Source organism: Aythya fuligula, chromosome 26 (genome assembly GCF_009819795.1).
Source record: "Aythya fuligula isolate bAytFul2 chromosome 26, bAytFul2.pri, whole genome shotgun sequence".
NCBI classification, from domain to species: Eukaryota; Metazoa; Chordata; class Aves; order Anseriformes; family Anatidae; genus Aythya; species Aythya fuligula.
Genome location: NC_045584.1, coordinates 4,525,490 through 4,542,627, shown reverse-complemented (window position 1 = coordinate 4,542,627; position 17,138 = coordinate 4,525,490). Strand labels below are relative to the sequence as shown.

Genomic DNA, 17,138 nt, shown 5'->3' with positions numbered 1-17,138 from the left:
CACCCCCGCTTTGTCCCCAGGGCTGCTCGCTGTCCCCTACCTCTTACCCTGCCTGGGCAGCCCCTCATCCCCCTGTCCCCAGCTGCCAGGCCAACCCCATGGCCTCATCTTGGTCACCAACCCTGAGCCCCTCGGCACAGGGCCATCAGCCATCTCCTTGCAGCATCCAGGGCCACCATGGGCACGTGGGACCCATGGGGCAGGAGGACCCACAGAAAAGGGTGCCCACAGGCCATGAGGACCCACAGGCTGTGTCACCCGTGGACAGTGGCACCCATGGACCACAAGGACCCACAGAAAATAGCACCCACAGGCCATGGGGACCTACTCCCAAGGGCTGTGGCCACCCATGGGCAGCAGCACCCCCAGACACCCACCAGCACACCGCAGGTGCAGGGTGCCACCCCCCAGACCCAGGGACCTGGGGCAAGGAAGTCAGGGCCCCACAGGGACTGCACATGGTAGGGGGGCCCCAGATGAGGGTCCCAAATTGGGTGTCCCCCCCATGCACCCATGGCATGAGTCAGTGAAAAAGGCTGGAGGTGCGCTGATTAAAAAAAATCCCTTCATGGACTGAACTGAACTCAGCCAGGGGTAGCTCAGCAGCACCCCGCTCCATTGCTCACCCATGGGTGCTTGGGGTGCCCTGGGTGGGGGCCGGGGTGTGGGTGGCCCAAGTTGCCCTGCATGAGGGCAATTTTGGGGTGTCTTAGATAGGAGAGGCTTGGGGTGCCCTCCATGGTCCCAGGTAGGGGGGTGATTCAAGGGGTCTTGGGTTGTCCCCTTCTCAGGGGGGTCCCAGGAGGGGGTTTGGATGCCCCAAATGGGAGGTGGGGGTGTCTTGGGGGTGCCTACAAGGTGGGGGTCTCTTAGGGTGCTGCAGCTGTGGGGTGGGGAGAAGCTAGCCACCGCCCCTCATCATCTCCCCTAGCGGGTGAGGGTGTGTGGGGCTGACCAGGTGGCAGAACAGGGCAGGACCCCCCCCAGCCAATTAGCAGCAATTAGTGGGCGGGGCCCCCCCAGCCAATTAGCAGCAATTAACAGCCATAAAGGGACCACAGGCGGGGGGGGCAGCAGTGTGGCAGAAGTGGGGGGACCATGGCAGCAGGGCAGCCCTACGGGCAGGTGAGGCTTGGTGCTGCTGGGGGTGGGGGGAAAGGGCTGCAATGCTGGGCGCCCCCCAGCACCTCTGGGACTGCTGCTGGTCCCTGCGAGGGGGCACCCAAAGTGCAGCCCCCTTTGCGCCCCCTCCCCAGCTTGCTGGGCTCGTGTTTGCTGGGCTCCAGCAGGGCAGTGGTGTGGGTGCTCCCCAGACCTGGGGGTTCGCTGCCCTCTGCCCCCCTGGGTTTGTGGATTTAGCAGCAGGATGGCATCGCCAGCCCTGGCTCCTGATGAGGGGCTGGGGTGGGAGCGGGGTGTGAGAGCAGCAGAGGGCTCCGAGGCGGCGTGTGGAAGCAGTGAGGTGCTCCCTGAGCCCGGCAGCAGCACTGCAGCCATTAGAGGAGCTTTTTTTCCCTTTTTAAGCTTGCAATATGGCCTCGTGCCTGCCTGCACGGAGCAGCGGGGGCACCGGTCCCCTGCAGCAGCCCTCGCTCCTTGCAGGCTGGCGGAGCTGCTGCAGTGGGGTCCTGGAGCTGTGGGTTCCCCATCTCCCTGCATCCTGCAGTGGGGCAGGGCCAGCCCTACAGCACTAGGGCAGGGGGTGCTGCCTGCTGGGGTGGGAGAGCCATGGGGCTGGGTCAGAACAAGGAACCTGGGGCTGGGGTATCTCCCTGGCTCTGTTTCTGGGGTGCCGGAGCTGGTTTTGATCCCATTCTTGCAGAAGCTTTCTGGTGTCGGGCTCTGATCTTTGCTGATCCCACAGCAGTAGCCCCAGTGCCCTCCTGCACAGCTGGGCAGGATCCCTGCCAGCAGGAGCAGCAGGTCCATGGGTGCCTGGTGGTGATGCTGAGCACCAGGCTGCTGCCTGCGAGAGCCACAGGGGGCTGCGATGCCCAGCTCAGGGCTGTCTGCATCTCCTGTCCTGTGTTTGAGGCCATCTGCTGGGACCTCGTCCCTTCTGTGTCCCTGCAGGGTGCCCGGGTCTGGATCCCTGACTCTGTCCAGGTCTGGAGGGCAGCAGAACTAACCAGAGACTACAAGGAAGGAGATGCTGTTCTGCACCTCCGCCTGGAGGATGGCTCGGTGAGGCTGGGGCCTCGTGGCCCCGTGGGTCCCTTTGCTCACTGCACGGCCGGGCATCCCGAGCTGGGTGCTGGGGCTCGCTCTGTGCCCCCAAACCAGCCTGGGCTCCTCAGCGGGGAGCAGAGAGGCCGTGGATGTGCCCGGTGGCTTGTCTGCTGTCTGAGCACAGCGTGCTGTGGCCACATCCCCTGCCTGTGCTGCCACCGTGGGGCCGCCTGCCCCTGCTCAGCACTCATCCTGCCCCGTCCCCACAGACGCTGGCTTACCCCCTCGAGTCCCAGCTGCCGCCTCTCTGCAACCCCGAGTGCCTCTCGGGCAAGGATGACCTGGTGGCCCTGAGCTACCTGCACGAGCCGGCCGTGCTGCACTCGCTCCGCGTGCGCTTCCTGGAGGCCAACGCCATCTACACCTACTGCGGTGAGCCCCCTGCACCCCGTGTCCCCCCCCACACCCCGGGATGGGTGCTCTCGTGCCCCTTCCCTGTGCACGTCCCCTTCTCCAGGTATCATCCTGGTTGCCATCAACCCCTACAAGCCGCTGCCCATCTACGAGGAAGAGGTGATCTATGCCTACAGCGGCCGGGAGATGGGGGACATGGACCCGCACATCTTCGCGCTGGCAGAGGAGGCGTACAAGGAGATGGTGAGGTGAGAGCAGCACCATGGGGGGGGGCTTGCTGTGAGAGCAGCCCCCTGGGTTGTGGTGGGGCAGGGCTGGAGCCCCCATACGGTCCATGGAGAACCTTCCCCTGGGGCACGGGCTCATGTCCCCCTCCTGCAGGTTCGGGAAGAATCAGTCCCTCATCATCAGCGGTGAGTCGGGTGCAGGGAAGACTGCGTCGGCCAAGTACGCCATGAGGTACTTCACCACCGTCGGGGGCTGCCTGGGGGACTCCAGCATGGAGGAGAAGGTGCTGGCCTCCAGCCCCGTCATGGAGGTGGGTCCCTGCCCATCCCAGGCTCTCCCTGTGCTCCTCGTGGCCTTGCATCCCTGATGTTCCCCCCAGTAACATGGGTGGGAGGAGGGGACTGAAGGTCTCTGGAGCACCTGGAGGTCTGAGGCCACCTGACACCTCCTGCCAGGCCTTTGGGAATGCGAAGACAACCAGGAATGACAACAGCAGCCGCTTTGGGAAGTACATCGAGATTGGCTTCAGCCAAGCCCGTGTCACTGGGGCCACCATCAAAACCTACCTGCTGGAGAAGTCCCGTGTCACCTTCCAGGTGGGTCTCGGGGCTGCACAGGGGCTGCTGTGCTCCTCCTGGGTCAAGCTGGAAGAGCAAAGTGTCCCTTGTCCCCAGTCTGGGGCTTTTTGGGGCCCTGAGGTGACCTGGCTGCTCTTCCCACAGGCGGGAGCAGAGAGGAACTACCACATCTTCTACCAGCTCTGTGCCTCGGCCGCCCTGCCTGAGCTGCAGGGCCTGGGTCTCCGTGAGTACCACGGCCCCGTGGCATGGCGCGGGCAGTACTGGTGTTCCTGCTGTTCCCCAAAACGGGGGCAGGATTGGGCCGCCAGCTGGGTGCTGTGTGTGCTCTGCACCGCAGGATGAGGGGGTTTGGGGCCTGGTGGGGCCGTGCTGGTTTCACCACGTGCACATCTTACCCGCAGGTGGGGCAGAGACCTTCCACTACACCAGCCAGGGGCAGTGCACTGCTGACATTAATGATGCAGCCGACCTGGACAACACGCGGCACGCCTTCTCCCTCCTGGGTACTGTCCTGGTGGGGCATGGGTGGGGGAGACCGTGGGGGTGGGCAGGGCTGGTCCCCACCATCCCACTGCCCTCACCCCGTTGCTGGTGGGAGCACCAGGGATGGACACCCCGGTGCTGGGGAGCCCAGATATCTGCTGGCTGTTCCCATCTCCCCAGCCTGTGGGATGTGGGGATCCCCCCAGCACTGGGGGCAGCCCCTCACGCCCCCGCTGTGCCCGCAGGTGTCCCCGAGGCCGACCAGCTGGAGCTCTTCTCCGTCCTTGCTGCCATCCTGCATCTGGGTGACATCGCGGTCAGAGGGAGGGACCGCCACGGGGACGGGTGCTTCGTGGAGGTGGGCGAGAGCTCACAATGCCCAGCTGCATCGGGACCCGCATCCCGGTGGTGCTGGTGACACTTCTGTCCCTCTGCAGCCTGCTGATGAGGCCCTGAGACAGTTCTGCAAGCTGCTGGGCATCGAGGAGGCGCAGGTCACGCGCTGGCTCTGCCACCGCAAGCTGGTGACTGCTGGGGAGACCTACCTGAAGCCGCTCTCCAGGCAGCAGGCACTGGACTCCCGGGATGCCCTGGCCAAGCACATGTACGGGCAGGTCTTCAGGTGGATGGCGAGCAGGGTCAACCGTGCCCTGCGGTCACCGGAGGGCCACCACACCTCCATTGGCATCCTGGACATCTACGGGTAAGGGTGGCTCCCCTATGCCATGCTGCGTGGAAGAGCACGGTCCTGCTCCTGCTGTGGGTCTGTGGCCACCAGCTGGGTCGTGGGGCAGTGCCTGTCCCTGCAGCGGGGTTGGGTCCGTGGCCACCTGCAGCTCCTGGCTGGTTGGGGTGGCTCTGTCCTGCTCAGCTGGGTCTCTCCCCGCAGGTTTGAGATGTTTGAGTTCAACAGCTTTGAGCAGTTCTGCATCAACTACGCCAACGAGAAGCTGCAGCAGCTCTTCAACCTGGTGGGTGTCACCCAGATGTCCCCTCCAGCACCCTGCTGTGCCTGTGCCTCTGGCTTTCTGCCCTGGGGATGTGGCTGGTGCTCTGGGAGGCTGCTGGAGCTGGGCACAGCCCCAGAAGTGCCCCTGCCCTGCAGAAACCCAGCTGCTGCCTGCAAACAGGCCGGTGACCGGCCACCTCTGCCCCACCTCATCCTGCTCCCCATCTCTCCCTCCAGCATGTCTTCAAGCTGGAGCAGGAGGAGTATGTGACCGAGGAGATCCCTTGGGTCTTTGTCGACTTCTGTGACAACCAGCCATGCATTGAGCTCATCGAGGGCCGCCTCGGCATCCTGGACCTGCTGAACGAGGAGTGCAAGGTGGGCACGAGGCACTGGAGCAGGCTGCTGTGGCTGTCCTGAGCCCTCGGCCACCCCTCCAACCCCTCTGCCTTTCAGATGCCCCAAGGCAGTGACGGGAGCTGGGCGCAGAAGCTCTACCAGACCCACCTCGGCAGCTCCCACTTCCAGAAGCCCAAGAGGCCCGTGGATGCCTTCATTGTCTGCCACTTCGCTGGCAAGGTAGGAGAGCTGCAGTGGTGGTGGTACCTCGCTGGGTGGGGGGCTTGGCAGCACCCAGCCTGACCCTCAGGAGCTGCTGGGGACATCTCCTGCAGCCTCTGCCCTCTCCATGCTGGGCTGCAGCTCCAAGGGCAGGAATTACAGAAAACAAGAGGTCCTGTGGTGGTGGTGCCATCAGTAGTGTGGCCACAGCCAGCCCTGGCTCCTGCAAGGGTCCTTTCCAAGAGCCCTGCCCCAATCCAGGCTGGGAAGCCCCTAACAGGGTGTTGTCCCCTGCCAGGTGGAGTACCAGTGCAGTGGGTTCGTGGAGAAGAACAGGGACACCATCCCTGAGGAGCTGGTGGGGCTGCTGCGAGCCAGCAAGGTGAGAGCCAGCCCCGTGGGTGCTGGGAGGGGTGGGTGTTGAGGGAGGTGGAAGCCGTGCAGGGTGAGCCCTGCGTTTCCTGGGGGTGGTGACCCACGGTCAGGGTGCCCCATGATGTGGGTACCCCAATTTCATTCTCCTGCCCTCGGGCTGGGGCGTGCTGCTGCTCCCATGTCACTAATGCTGTCTTCTCCTCCCCTCTGCTCCATGTGGCCCTGGCAGAAGGTAAGGGACATCTGGGGGGAGAGCTTTTGTTCACCCGGGAGGGTGCCCACGACTTGCCCTTGGGTTCCCCTAGGTGGCACAGCCGGTCCCTGCACATTTAGGGCACACTGGGGCTGTGGCCGTGTCAGGATCCTGCACGGGGCTGGCCTCTGGGGCCGTGTCCTGCCGGTGCTGGCTCTGGGGCGGTGTGGGGTGCTGCTTGCTGCTCACAGCTCTGCTCCGTGCAGTCTGCCCTGCTGGCCGAGCTCTTCCTGGAGGATGGGGATGTGTCCCTGCAGTCCCGCAGGTCCAGCGGCCACCGGCTGCCCGGCCGCCCCAGCCGCAGGTCTCTGCCTGGCAGCCAGAGAAGCAAGAAGTCCATCTCCAGCCAGGTACAGGATGGGGGAGCCCCGAGCCCTGCCCTGTCCCAGGGGACCCCCAGGCCCTCCTGCTGGCCCTGACCACCTCGCCATTGTGCTCTGCAGTTCAGAGCCTCCCTGAACCGGCTGATGGAGACGCTGGGCAGCACCACGCCGCACTATGTCCGCTGCATCAAACCCAACGATGAGAAGCTGCCCTTCGTGTGAGTGCAGTGGGGGCACCACGGGGCTCTGCTCCCACCCTCCAAGCCCTGTCCCTCCTGTCCTGCATGCCTTGGTGCACACCTGATGAGCTGCATGGGATCAGTTGTTTTTTTTATCTTTGGCCCCAGGTTTGACTCCAGGCGAGCAGTGGAGCAGCTGCGAGCCTGTGGGGTCCTGGAGACCATCCGGATCAGTGCCGCGGGCTACCCCTCCAGGTACCCCCTGCTTCCCTGACACCCCAGGGCTTCCCCTGGCCAGAACACCCCCCTGATCCCCTCTGTGCCCCACAGGTGGACATATCAGGAGTTCTTCGACAGATACAGGGCTCTGGTGAGCGGAGAGGAGCTGGGGGGTGCTGATGTGAAGCAGAGCTGCAGCCTTGCCCTGGGGAGATTGCTCCAGGTAAGGGCTCTGCTCAGGGGGTGCAGCTGTAGTACCTGAGCATCCCTTGCTGATGCTTTTTCCCATCTTTCTCCCAGTGTGTGTGTACGTGCCCCATGGGGTGCAGGAATGGGTGTAATATTGGTGGAGAGGATTTGGGATTCCCCCAGCCGCTGGGGAAGCTGAGCAAGGGAGGTTGGGAGCATACAGAGCATCACTTTAGAGGAACCTGTCTGGGGCGTGCCTCCTCCCTGGTTCTGACTCCCCTCTTCTGCCCCCAGGACCCCAGCAAGTACCAGTGTGGGAAGAGCAAGGTGTTTTTCCGGGCTGGCCAGGTGGCGTACCTGGAGGAGCTGCGGTACCGGCGGCTGCGGGCAGCCTGCACCCTGCTGCAGCGGCACCTGCGGGGCTGGCTGGCGCGGCGGCGCTTCGGGCGGGTGCGTGCCGCGGTGCTCTGCCTGCAGCGCCATACCCGGGGCCTGCTGGCCCGCAGGTGAGCAGGGATGGGGCTTTGAGGGAGATGCAATGGGCAGAAACCCGGCTCTGGGGTGTGCTGGGGGCTCTGCTGCCCTGCACCCAGCTCCTCGCCTCCCCGCAGGCTTGCCGCGATGCTGCGGAGGAGCAGGGCTGCCGTGGTGCTGCAGAAGACCGTGAGGATGGTGCTGGCGCGGCGCTCCTACCTGCGCACACGCCGGGCTGCTGTCACCATCCAAGCCTTCGCCCGGGGCATGTTTGCCCGGCGTCTGTACCGGCAGGTAGGAGCCTGGCAGGGTGCTGGGTGCCCCCGTCCTGTGGTGGGGAGCCCCTGCCCCATGCAGCTGGGGGAGCAGCATGCTCTCGGTGATGCTGTCACCTTCCTGACACCTTGGTGACATCTTGCCATGCTGCTTGGGGTCAGCTGGCATCACAGCACCTCTTGGTGACAGTGTGGCACTGCCCCCGGTGTCCCCAGGTGCACAGGGCTGGCATCACCATTGCCCCTGCGCCTGCTGGCGGTGCCACTGCCCCGTCTCTCCCTTGCAGATGGTGCGGCACCAGAAAGCTGTGGTGATCCAGGCAGCCGTCAGGGGCTGGCTGGCCCGGAGACACTACACCCGGCTGCACGGGGCCGTGCTCTACCTGCAGTGCTGCTACCGCCGGGCACGGGCGCGCCGGGAGCTGCGGCGCCTGCGGGCAGAGGCACGCTCGGTGGAGCACTACAAGCAGCTGCACAAGGGCATGGAGATCAAGGTGATGCAGCTGCAGTGCAGGCTGGATGAGCAGGTGGGTGCTGCAGCCTGCCTCGGACCTGCCTTTGCCGACCAGTCCCTGTATCACCAGAAGCACAGCCCTGGGCTGCCCCATCCTGCCCATGGAGCTGGCCCTGCAGGACGCGTGTCCCCAGGCAGGAGTGCTGCGCTGAGGGGTCAGTGCTGGGTTTCTGATGCACCCCAGGGAGGTGCTGGAGCCCTCCTGGGTGCTTGGGTGGGCACAGCCTCACAGCACAGCAGCGTGTGCCGGAATGGCTCTGGCACAGTGCGTTCTCCCACCGGCCACATCTCCTGCTGCCATCTGGGTGAGCGTCTCGGCTCCGGCTGCCGCCGCTCCAGCTCTGGGGGTGGCTGCGGGGTGGGAGGGAGGGCCCCTGTGGTGCTGCCCTGTCCCTGGAGGTGGGGAGCAGGATGTGAAGGCATGGCAAAGCTCATGATGCGTGGCTCCATCTGGGATGGTGCCTGATGGACAGCTCTGCGTGGTGGGGGGGTACCCAAGGCTCAGGGCTCCCACTGATGGGGAGAAGGGGACCTGAGGGGATGCCCCCAGCACCCCATAACCTCCTCTGCCCCCCCAGGCCCAGGAGAAGCAGCGGCTGGCAGAGCAGCTCTCGGCGCTGAACACTGCCCACGCCGAGGAGGTGCAGCGCCTGCGGGCCGAGATGCAGGGGCTGCGGGAGGATGCAGCTCGTGATGCCCAGGTCCAGCAGCTGCAGGAGCGGCTGGCAGAGCTGGAGAGGCACAGCGCCGAGAGCCGCCTGGCACAGGAGGTTGATGAGCTCCGGAAGGTCTGTTGTGGGGATAGCTGGGGCTGCTCTTGATCTGTGGGGGTTTTCCAGGACACTGAGCCTGGTGCTGAGTGCCCACAGAGAGGTCTCTGGGCTGTACTGACCCCTCTGCTTCCCCCCCCAGCGCCTGGCAGAGGTGGAGGCGGTGAAACTGCACCTGGGGGAGGAGAGGGATGCCCTGATCCAACGCACCTTGGAGCAGTCGCAGGATCTGGAAGGTAGAAGGGTTCCCCTGCCCCATCCTGCATGAGGCTAGTCCTGCAGGCCTGGTGTGCCCCCCCCCCATTGCAGGGGCCGCGTCCTGTCCCCTACCCGTGTGTCCCCTGTCCCCTGCAGAGCAGCACCAGCGCGCGGTGCGGGAGAGCCGGGGGCTGCAGCAGGAGCTGGAGGAGGAGCGGGCGCGCTACCAGAGCCTGGTGAAGGAGTACGCCCGCCTGGAGCAGGGCTACGAGAACCTGCGGGATGAGGTGGCCTTCCACAGGGTGAGGGGCTGGGGGGCTCGACCCCCCTGGGGACCCCTGGACTATGGGAAGTGGGCAACTGGGTTCGTGTGCTGGGGGCTCCCCCAGCTAAGGCAGCCTGGGGGGCTTCAAAGCCACTGTCCTTTAAAGGAGGGGGGCTCCAAAGCCATCATCCTTTGGGGGGGCTTCAAAACCACCTTTCTTTAAGGGGGAGGCTCCAAAACTACCTTCTGTTAAGCTGTGGGGTTGGAGGGCTGAGCTGCCCTGTCCTTGTGCCCCATCCTGGGGAGGGGACAAGTGGTGTGTGCTTGCCGGTCGGTGTTTGGGGTGCGGGGCACCAACCCTGCCCTCCTCCCCCTCAGCAAAGCACCTTCAGGCGCTCCCCTTCATCTGAGAGCTTCCTGGGCTCCGAGAGCAGCTACCTGTCCTCCATGTCCACCGCCCCGTCGCGGGATGGCTCCGACCAACAGCCTGAGGTAGTGGGGACAATGGTGGGGCTGGCAGAGTTGGGGGTGACAAGGAGCCTGTGGGGCCACCATGCGCCCACCTGGGGGTGTTTGCAGGGATTTCAGCCCCTGGCTCCCACCCCAAGCCCCCTCCTTGCACCCAGGGGCCGGAGGAGCGCTGTCAGCCGGTGTCCGAGGGTCCCCAGCCCGCGGCAGAGCCACTGCCCAACGGCGGCGCGGGGCAGGACCCCTTGGAGCAGGCGTACCTCCTGCTGCTGGGGCAGCTCAACGCTGTCACCGAGGAGCTGGCCCGCACCCGTGAGGAGCTGCGGAGGAACAAAGCCTCTGCTGAGCACGAGGAGAAGAAACCCCTGGACTTCCTCAAGAGAAGGGTGAGTCCCTGCCCCACTGATATGGGGCAGGATGGGGCTGCTGGGGCTGCTCTCACCCTGCCCTGCTGTCCTGGCAGAACATCGCCGGGATGCTGGGGCTGGGTAGGAGCCCGGAGAAGGCAGCGGATGATGACTTGAAGCATGCATACGACGCTGTGCAGGTTGCCAACAAGTGAGTGGGGCCACAGGGAGGGTCTGGCTGGGGCTGAGTTCCCTGCAGTGGGGTGCAGCATCGTGGGGTGCTGCTGGGGGGTTCCCTGCTGTCCTGGCCAGCTGCAGCCACCTCACCCGTGCAGTGCTGTGATGCTGGGCAGCTCCAAACCTCTAAAGCAGCAGTCTCCCTACCTGCATGCATGGCTCCTCTTCCCTGCTGTGCTGCATCCTCCTGGGAGGCTGGGGCTCCCCAGAATGGGTGCCCCCACCCCACAAGCTTGCTGGGTGCCCCCAACTGGCCTTGGTGCATCCAGAGGGAAGATCAGAGCAGGGGGTCAAGTCCCAAGCTTGCAGGCTTTGAGGGACAAATCACACCCTGAGGGATGGGGTGTGATGATTCACAGCTCCATGGAGAGGTTTGGGTTGGAAGGGACCTTGAAGCGCACCTTGTCCCACCCCACCATGGGCACGACACCCCCCCAGCAGCCCAGGCTGCCCCCAGCCCCATCCAGCCTGGCCTTGGGCCCTGCCAGGGATGGGGCACCCACAGCTCCTTGGGGAGGCCTCAGCCAGGGCCTCACCGCCCTCAGGGGGAAGAATTTCTTCCTAACAGCTCATCTGAACCTACCCTCTTTTAGTTTAAATCCCTTACCCCTTGTCATATCAGTACGTGCCCTTGTGGAAAAAGTCTCTCTTACAAGTCCCCTTCAGGCACTGGCAGGCCGCTGTGAGGTCTCCCCAGAGCCTTCTCTTCTCCAGACTGAGCACCCCCAGGTCTCCCAGCCTGTCCTCATAGCAGAGCTGCTCCAGCCCCTGAGCATCCCTGTGGCCTCCTCTGGACTCCCTGACCTTGTGCTCCAGGTGGGGTCCCACAGGGGCAGAGCAGAGGGGCACAATCCCCTCCTCACCCCAGCCAGGGTGCTGCTGGCTTCCTGGGCTGCAAGCAGGCACTGCTGGTTCATGTCCTATTTCCCACCCACCAGTACCCCCAAGCCCTTCTCCACGGGGCTGCTCTCCATCCCTCTGTCCTGTGCTGATGTCCAGGACTGCCCCGACCCAGGTGCAGTGCCCTGCGTGTGGCCGTGTTGGCCTGCACCAGGTTCCCGTGGGCACACCTCTGAGCCCTGCCAGGTCCCCGGGGATGGCACCCCCTCCTCCTGGGTCTGCACCCCTCAGCGGGGTGCACGGGCATGCTGAGGGTGCTCTCGACCCCGCTGTGTGTCACTGACAGTGACAATGACAGCACGGGTCCCAGGGCAGTCTAGGCAGGTGACACCAGCCTGGCTCGGTGACTCGGGTTCCCCCGGCGCACGCAGGCTGCTGGCGAGCCAGCTGCAGGAGGAGAAGCAGCAGCACGAGGAGGAGGTGGAGGGGCTGCACCTCGACATCCGCTCGCTCAAGCAGCTGAGCCAGCAGCAGGCAGCCCTCATCCAGGACCTGCAGCGGCACCAGGGCCAGGAGGGGCTGCAGCACCACGTCGTGCGGCTCAAGGAGGAGAATTGGGTAAGGGGGGCGGGGGCACAGGGCTCGGGCAGCTCCCCCCACCCCATAGTGAGCCCCAGCATCCCACTGGGGAGTGATGCAGGGGACCCAAGGCATCCCCCAGCTCTGTACCCCATGAGCTGGGTGCTGGTGGGGGTGGCTGACCCTACAAGAGCTGTCCCTGCCCAGGAGCTGTCCCAGAAGCTGGAGAAGCAGGAGAGGACCACCATGAAGCTCCAGAAGCAGCTCAGAGCCTATGCAAAGCAGATCCAGGACTTCACAGGTGAGTGCCTGCATGGGGAGGGGGGGGGGAGCACGAGGCTGGCTGGGGTGGGGGGTGCAGGCTGTTTTGGGGCTGGTGCATCACCCGGCCTCAAGGTGTGGGGACCAGGGTACCTACAAACCACGGGGAGCTCTTCTTGGGCTGAGCTGAAGGGACCTGCTCCAGGTCCCCCAGCCCAGGGCACAGCAGGACGTGACCCCTGCTCCTCCCCACCAGTGAAGAGAGAGACCACCGGGCTGGGGCAGGAGCCAGCAGCGTCCCAAGCAGCCCCATCCCCACCGGGGCTGTTCCAGGCCATGCTGGCGTGGAGGATGGAGGACGAAGGGCGCATCATCAAGGCCGTCATCACAGGTAGGGTTTGGGTGGACAGGGACCCTATTACCCAACGGAGCAGCTTGATCCCTACTAGGGTTTCTTCCCCAGAGGATGGTCTCATCCTTCCCACCTCGCTGGGGCAGCCCCCTGCCCCCTTCAGCTCTCTGTAAGTGCCTGTCCCCTGCTCCCCCCTGCAGACTACCGCCCGCAGAGCAGCCCTGGGGCGCTGCCGGAGCTGCCGGCCTTCCTCCTCTTCCTCTGCCTCCGCCACGCAGACCACTGCCGTGACGAGCCACGGGCCCGCTCCCTGCTGGATGCAGCCATCAACGCCATCAAGAGGGTGATGAAGGTGCTGGGCCTGGCCCCCGGGGGGGATTTGGGCTGAGGAGCAGGAGCTCTGCTGGCCAACGTGGGGGGGGGAGGCACTGGGGCTGCAGCCTGGTCCCCAGGGTTTTGCGTGGGGGAGCTGGGGAGTCCAACCTGAGCATCCCCTGGGGCTGGGGGGGTTTGGAGAAAGCGTGGGGTGGGGGTGCTTGCTGCTGGCACTGCTGGAGCCTTGCTGACCCCCCCACTGTGCTCACTTTTCCCCCCCCCCCCTTGCAGAAGCACAGCGATGACTTTGAAGTTGTGGCCCTGTGGCTGGCAAACACCTGCCAGCTTCTGAACTGCCTGCGCCAGTACGGCCGGGATGAGGTGAGGTTGGGCTGGGGAGGGGGACATCACACCCCTACACCCTTCCTGGGAAGTGTGGGGGCTTTGGGGACTTTGGGAAGGGGGCAGTGAAGCTTGCCCAGGGCTGGGGCTGCATCCCAAGCATCCCAACCTAGGTGTGCATGGGGCTGTAGAGGGATGGAGCCGATGCGTTCATCCCCCAGGAGGGATGGGGGGGGTACCCTGTATTTCTTTGTTCTTATTTTTTGTCCCCCTGACCTGGCCGTGCCCGCAGAGCTGCTCCCAGGGGAACACGGCACGGCAGAGCACGCACTGCCTGCAGCACCTGGACCTGCAGAGCGCCGGCCGCAGCCTGGGCGCCTTGGCCGTGCAGCTCTACCAGCAGCTCATCCGCACCGCCGAGAAGCGCCTCAAGCCCATGATTGGTAATGAGGGGGCTCAAGGAATGGGGGCTGGGGGGCTCGCAGGGCCCCTGTGCTGGGATGCTGGCTTGGGGAGGGGAGCGCTGCAGGAGCAACCTGTGGTGTGCCCGGAGCTGGGCTTAGAATTGGGTCTCTGTGGGGTCCTGCTGCTCCCTGAGCCTCCCAGCTTGGAAGGGGGAGCTGGAGGGGGCTCAGCACCCCTGGGGGGCTCCCTCACCCCCCTGCTCCACCAGTCTTTATGTCCCCAACCACGATGCAGAGCTAAGGAGCCCTGCAAAGCACAACACAGCACCTCTTTGCTCTGACCAACCTTTTTTTCCCCTTTTTTCTTCCTAACCCTCCAGTTTCTGCAATGCTGGAGAGCGAGACCATCCAGGGCTTGGCCTCCTCCTGCCCTCCCGGCCTCCACCGGCCCTCGGCCCCCGTAGCCCACACCCTGCCCGAGCTCCTGCAGCAGCTGGGCTCCTTCCACCAGCTCCTGGGTCGCCACGGGCTGGCCCCAGCTGTGGGGCACCAGGTCCTGCGCCAGCTCCTCTTCCTCGTCAGTGGCACCACCCTCAACTACCTGCTGCTGAGGAAGGACGCCTGCTCCTGGACCCGCGGCATCCAGCTCAGGTTGGTGCCCCCACAGGCTTGTAGTGCATTTTGGGGGGGCCGGGACACGGTGGGTGCCTCCCCCTGACCCCCTTTGTCACGGCAGGTACAACATCAGCCAGCTGGAGCAGTGGCTGCGGGCGCAGGGGCTGCAGCACAGCGGGGCCCGCGAGATGCTGGAGCCGCTGGTGCAGGCTGCCCAGCTGCTGCAGGTGAAGAAGGCGACGGAGGAGGATGCTGGGGCGATCTGCAGCCTGTGCACGGTGCTGTCCCCGCAGCAGGTACCCGAGGGGGGGGATTGGGGGTCACCCCCTGGGGCTGGGATCTGGGGCAGGGGGGTCACAGAGCTCCCCCGATGTCCCTCCAGGTCGTGAAGATCCTGCGGGCGTACACCCCCGCTGCGGGGCTGGAGGAGCGCGTGAGCCCCGACTTCATCAGCACCGTGGAGGTAAGCGGGGACCTCGGCCCCGGGCTCTGTCCCCATTTCGCCGTCCCCATTTTGCTACCCCCTTGCTGAGCGCCGTGTCCCTTGCAGAAGCGACTGCAGGAGCAGCAGCAGGGGGGTCCCAGCCAGCTGCTGGTGGACACCAGCCACCTCTTCCCTGTCAACCTGCCCTTCGTCGCCTCCCCCGTGCACCTGGACGAGATCCGCATCCCTGACACCATGGACCTGGCCTTCCTCCTCCGCCTCTGAGCCCCGTCTGACCCCCCAGGAGCAGGAGGACGGCGGCGATTTGGGGTTTGCTGCGCTGCGTGGTGCTCCCCTGGGGGCTGTTTGTTGCTGAGCCCCGCGGGTACTTTGTTTTGTGGCGCAGCCACATCTGTTCTGGCCACTTTTTAATCCTTTTGGTGCTAATAAAAGTCTTTGCAGATAATTTGGGTGTCTGAGGTTGGCTGTGGGCATGCGCTCTTTGCAGGGTGGGGGTGGTTGGAGGTGGGGGGGGAATGGGTGTTTGGGGTCTGCCCCAGTCCCCTTTAACCCCTGGGATGGAGTTTGGCCTTTACATGGGGTGGGAAGAGCAAATCCTGAGCTGTGGGGGGGGTGGTGCAGCATCCCTGGGGTCCTTATCCTTGGGGTTGAGCTTAAAGGGGGGGGCAGTGGGGATAGGGAGCCCCTGGGTGCCTGCTCCTCCCTCCCCCTAGCACCTGCAGCCACAGCCAAGGGTGTGCTTTTTAATGTCAGTTATAATAAAATATTTTTACAGAGCCCAAAAAAGTCAAAATAGTGCAAAACATCTCACGGTCATGCATCCATGGTAGCCCCCCCGGCGGGGGGAGGTACAGACACAGGGGCATCGGTGACACGGGTACAGGAGCGGGGGGGTCGGTTCAATCACATGCCAAACAGGACTGGGGGGAGAGGGGGCACAATTTTTTTTTGGGGGGGGGGAGAATGGGGCTGGGCCCCCCCCCTGGGAGCAGCAGTTAGAAAAGGGGTGTAAACATTGAACAGAAATGAGAGTGGATACCTAAACCCTTTGGTCCCAGGCAAATCCTATAGAAAAAGGACTGGGAGGGGGGGGGCTGGGTTACCCTGTTTTGGGGTGGGGAGGGGGCTGAGAGGTATATATTGACCTGGGGGGGCTTCAGGCTTCTGTCCCCCCTGGTGCTGAGGGGTGGCCGTCCCTCTCAGCACGGGGGGGACGCTGTGCTCCCTATCCACCCCCCCGAGACACGCACACCACTGATCACACAGAAATGGTGGTTAATGGGGAATATGTGGGGGGGGTCCTATTGGGGAGGGGGCCAAGGGTCTTGCTTGTGCCAAAGAGGTCCCACGGGGGCTGCTGCAGAGACCTTGTGCCACATGGGGGGGTTGGGGGGGGCAGTCCCTGCTCACCAGAGCCAAGGGAGATGGGTGCCCCCCCAGCCCGTGGGAGGGGGGTGCCCCCCACCCTGGCACCCTGGGGGGGGGCAGCGGGGCCACCCGCACGGCGGCCAGGCAGGGAAGACAGGATAGGGGCCGGGGGCTGCTCCCTGCTGCTCCCGGCCCTGGTGGTGCCACCGCCGGCTGGGGGGGGGACCCTGTGGTGGGGGCTGTGCCCACCGGCCCCCCAGCCCCTATAGCCCTTCGGGGTGCGGGACACGGCCGTGTCCTGCTGCCCCGTGTATGTACAGCTATTTACATATGTACAGGGTGCTGGGTTGGGGGGGCCCTGCCCCTGGTTAACACCGGGTGGGGGACAAGGGGTCATCGCGCTGGGAAGACCCCCCCGCAACCTCCCACCCCCCCATCCCAGTGCTTCCCTTGTGTCACTCGATGAGGTTTAGGGCCGGGTGGGGTGGGGATGGGGCATGAGGGTCCCTCCAGCCCAGGCTGGGAAGGGGCAGAGCCTCCCCATCGCCCAGCTTGGGGTCCAGCCCTTCCCTGCAGCCCCCCCAGCCCCATCGGGGTGGGACGGGGGGGTGCTCGTGCTCAGCGCTACCACCCAGGGGAGGGACGGGGGGGGTCCAACGCTGCCCCTGCACCCCCCTCAAACACCAGGGCCGGGCAGGCGCCTCCTCTCGTGGCCGCTCTTATGGCTTATACGTGGCTGGAGGACGCTGGGCTGGGTAGGGGGGGGGACAAGGGGGGGGGGGGGGATTTAACTGCTGCCCTCCTCGGCCGAGCGCGTGTCGGACTTGAGCTTGACGAACTCCTTGGCCACCTCGTCGTTGTTGCGCTGGGAGAGGATGCGCAGCACGGTGAGCCCGGTGTCGTCCATGTGGATGCGGCGGCCCAGGGGCAGCCAGCAGGCGCAGCTGGCGCGCTGCAGGATGTCGCGGAGCTGCAGCACGGCGATGCCCACCGTGCGGTCCTCCCGCGCGAAGCAGTAATCCTTCACGCACACCTGCAGCTCGTAGCACTCGGGGCCCGTCTCCGTCCCCAGGGTGCTGCGGGGGGGACAAGGGACAGGAGGTGTTGGCACGGGGAGGGGGCTCCAAGACAGCGGCGCATGTGGGC

At 65.2% G+C, this 17,138-nt stretch overlaps 2 protein-coding genes across 10 annotated transcripts in view; one reads left to right on the top strand and one right to left on the bottom strand.

Moving 5' to 3' along the window:
- Positions 1–1,098: 1,098 nt before the first annotated feature.
- On the top strand, positions 1,099–14,888 carry LOC116499130 (unconventional myosin-Vb-like). Its single transcript, XM_032203758.1, has 38 exons — positions 1,099–1,125; positions 2,074–2,184; positions 2,439–2,601; positions 2,687–2,831; positions 2,965–3,121; positions 3,267–3,407; positions 3,534–3,615; positions 3,794–3,895; positions 4,121–4,233; positions 4,313–4,578; positions 4,765–4,846; positions 5,062–5,202; positions 5,281–5,403; positions 5,684–5,767; positions 5,990–5,992; positions 6,220–6,363; positions 6,457–6,554; positions 6,684–6,770; positions 6,846–6,957; positions 7,218–7,429; positions 7,535–7,691; positions 7,960–8,199; positions 8,765–8,974; positions 9,099–9,192; positions 9,311–9,456; positions 9,798–9,911; positions 10,046–10,273; positions 10,351–10,445; positions 11,743–11,929; positions 12,098–12,191; positions 12,408–12,542; positions 12,704–12,855; positions 13,110–13,199; positions 13,453–13,603; positions 13,945–14,215; positions 14,301–14,475; positions 14,562–14,642; positions 14,730–14,888. The coding sequence occupies exons 1-38, from the start codon at positions 1,099–1,101 to the stop codon at positions 14,886–14,888; spliced, it is 5,172 nt and encodes a 1,723-aa protein (XP_032059649.1).
- Positions 14,889–15,351: 463 nt separating this feature from the next.
- LOC116499020 (protein unc-13 homolog A) overlaps positions 15,352–17,138 on the bottom strand; it is a 29,939-nt gene continuing 28,152 nt past the window's right edge. For all 9 annotated transcript variants that reach the window (XM_032203581.1, XM_032203585.1, XM_032203583.1 and 6 more), the window contains one exon: positions 15,352–17,068. In XM_032203581.1, the coding sequence (XP_032059472.1) occupies positions 16,780–17,068 (289 nt within the window). In that variant the 3' untranslated portion in view covers positions 15,352–16,779. The remainder of the gene's footprint in view (positions 17,069–17,138) is intronic.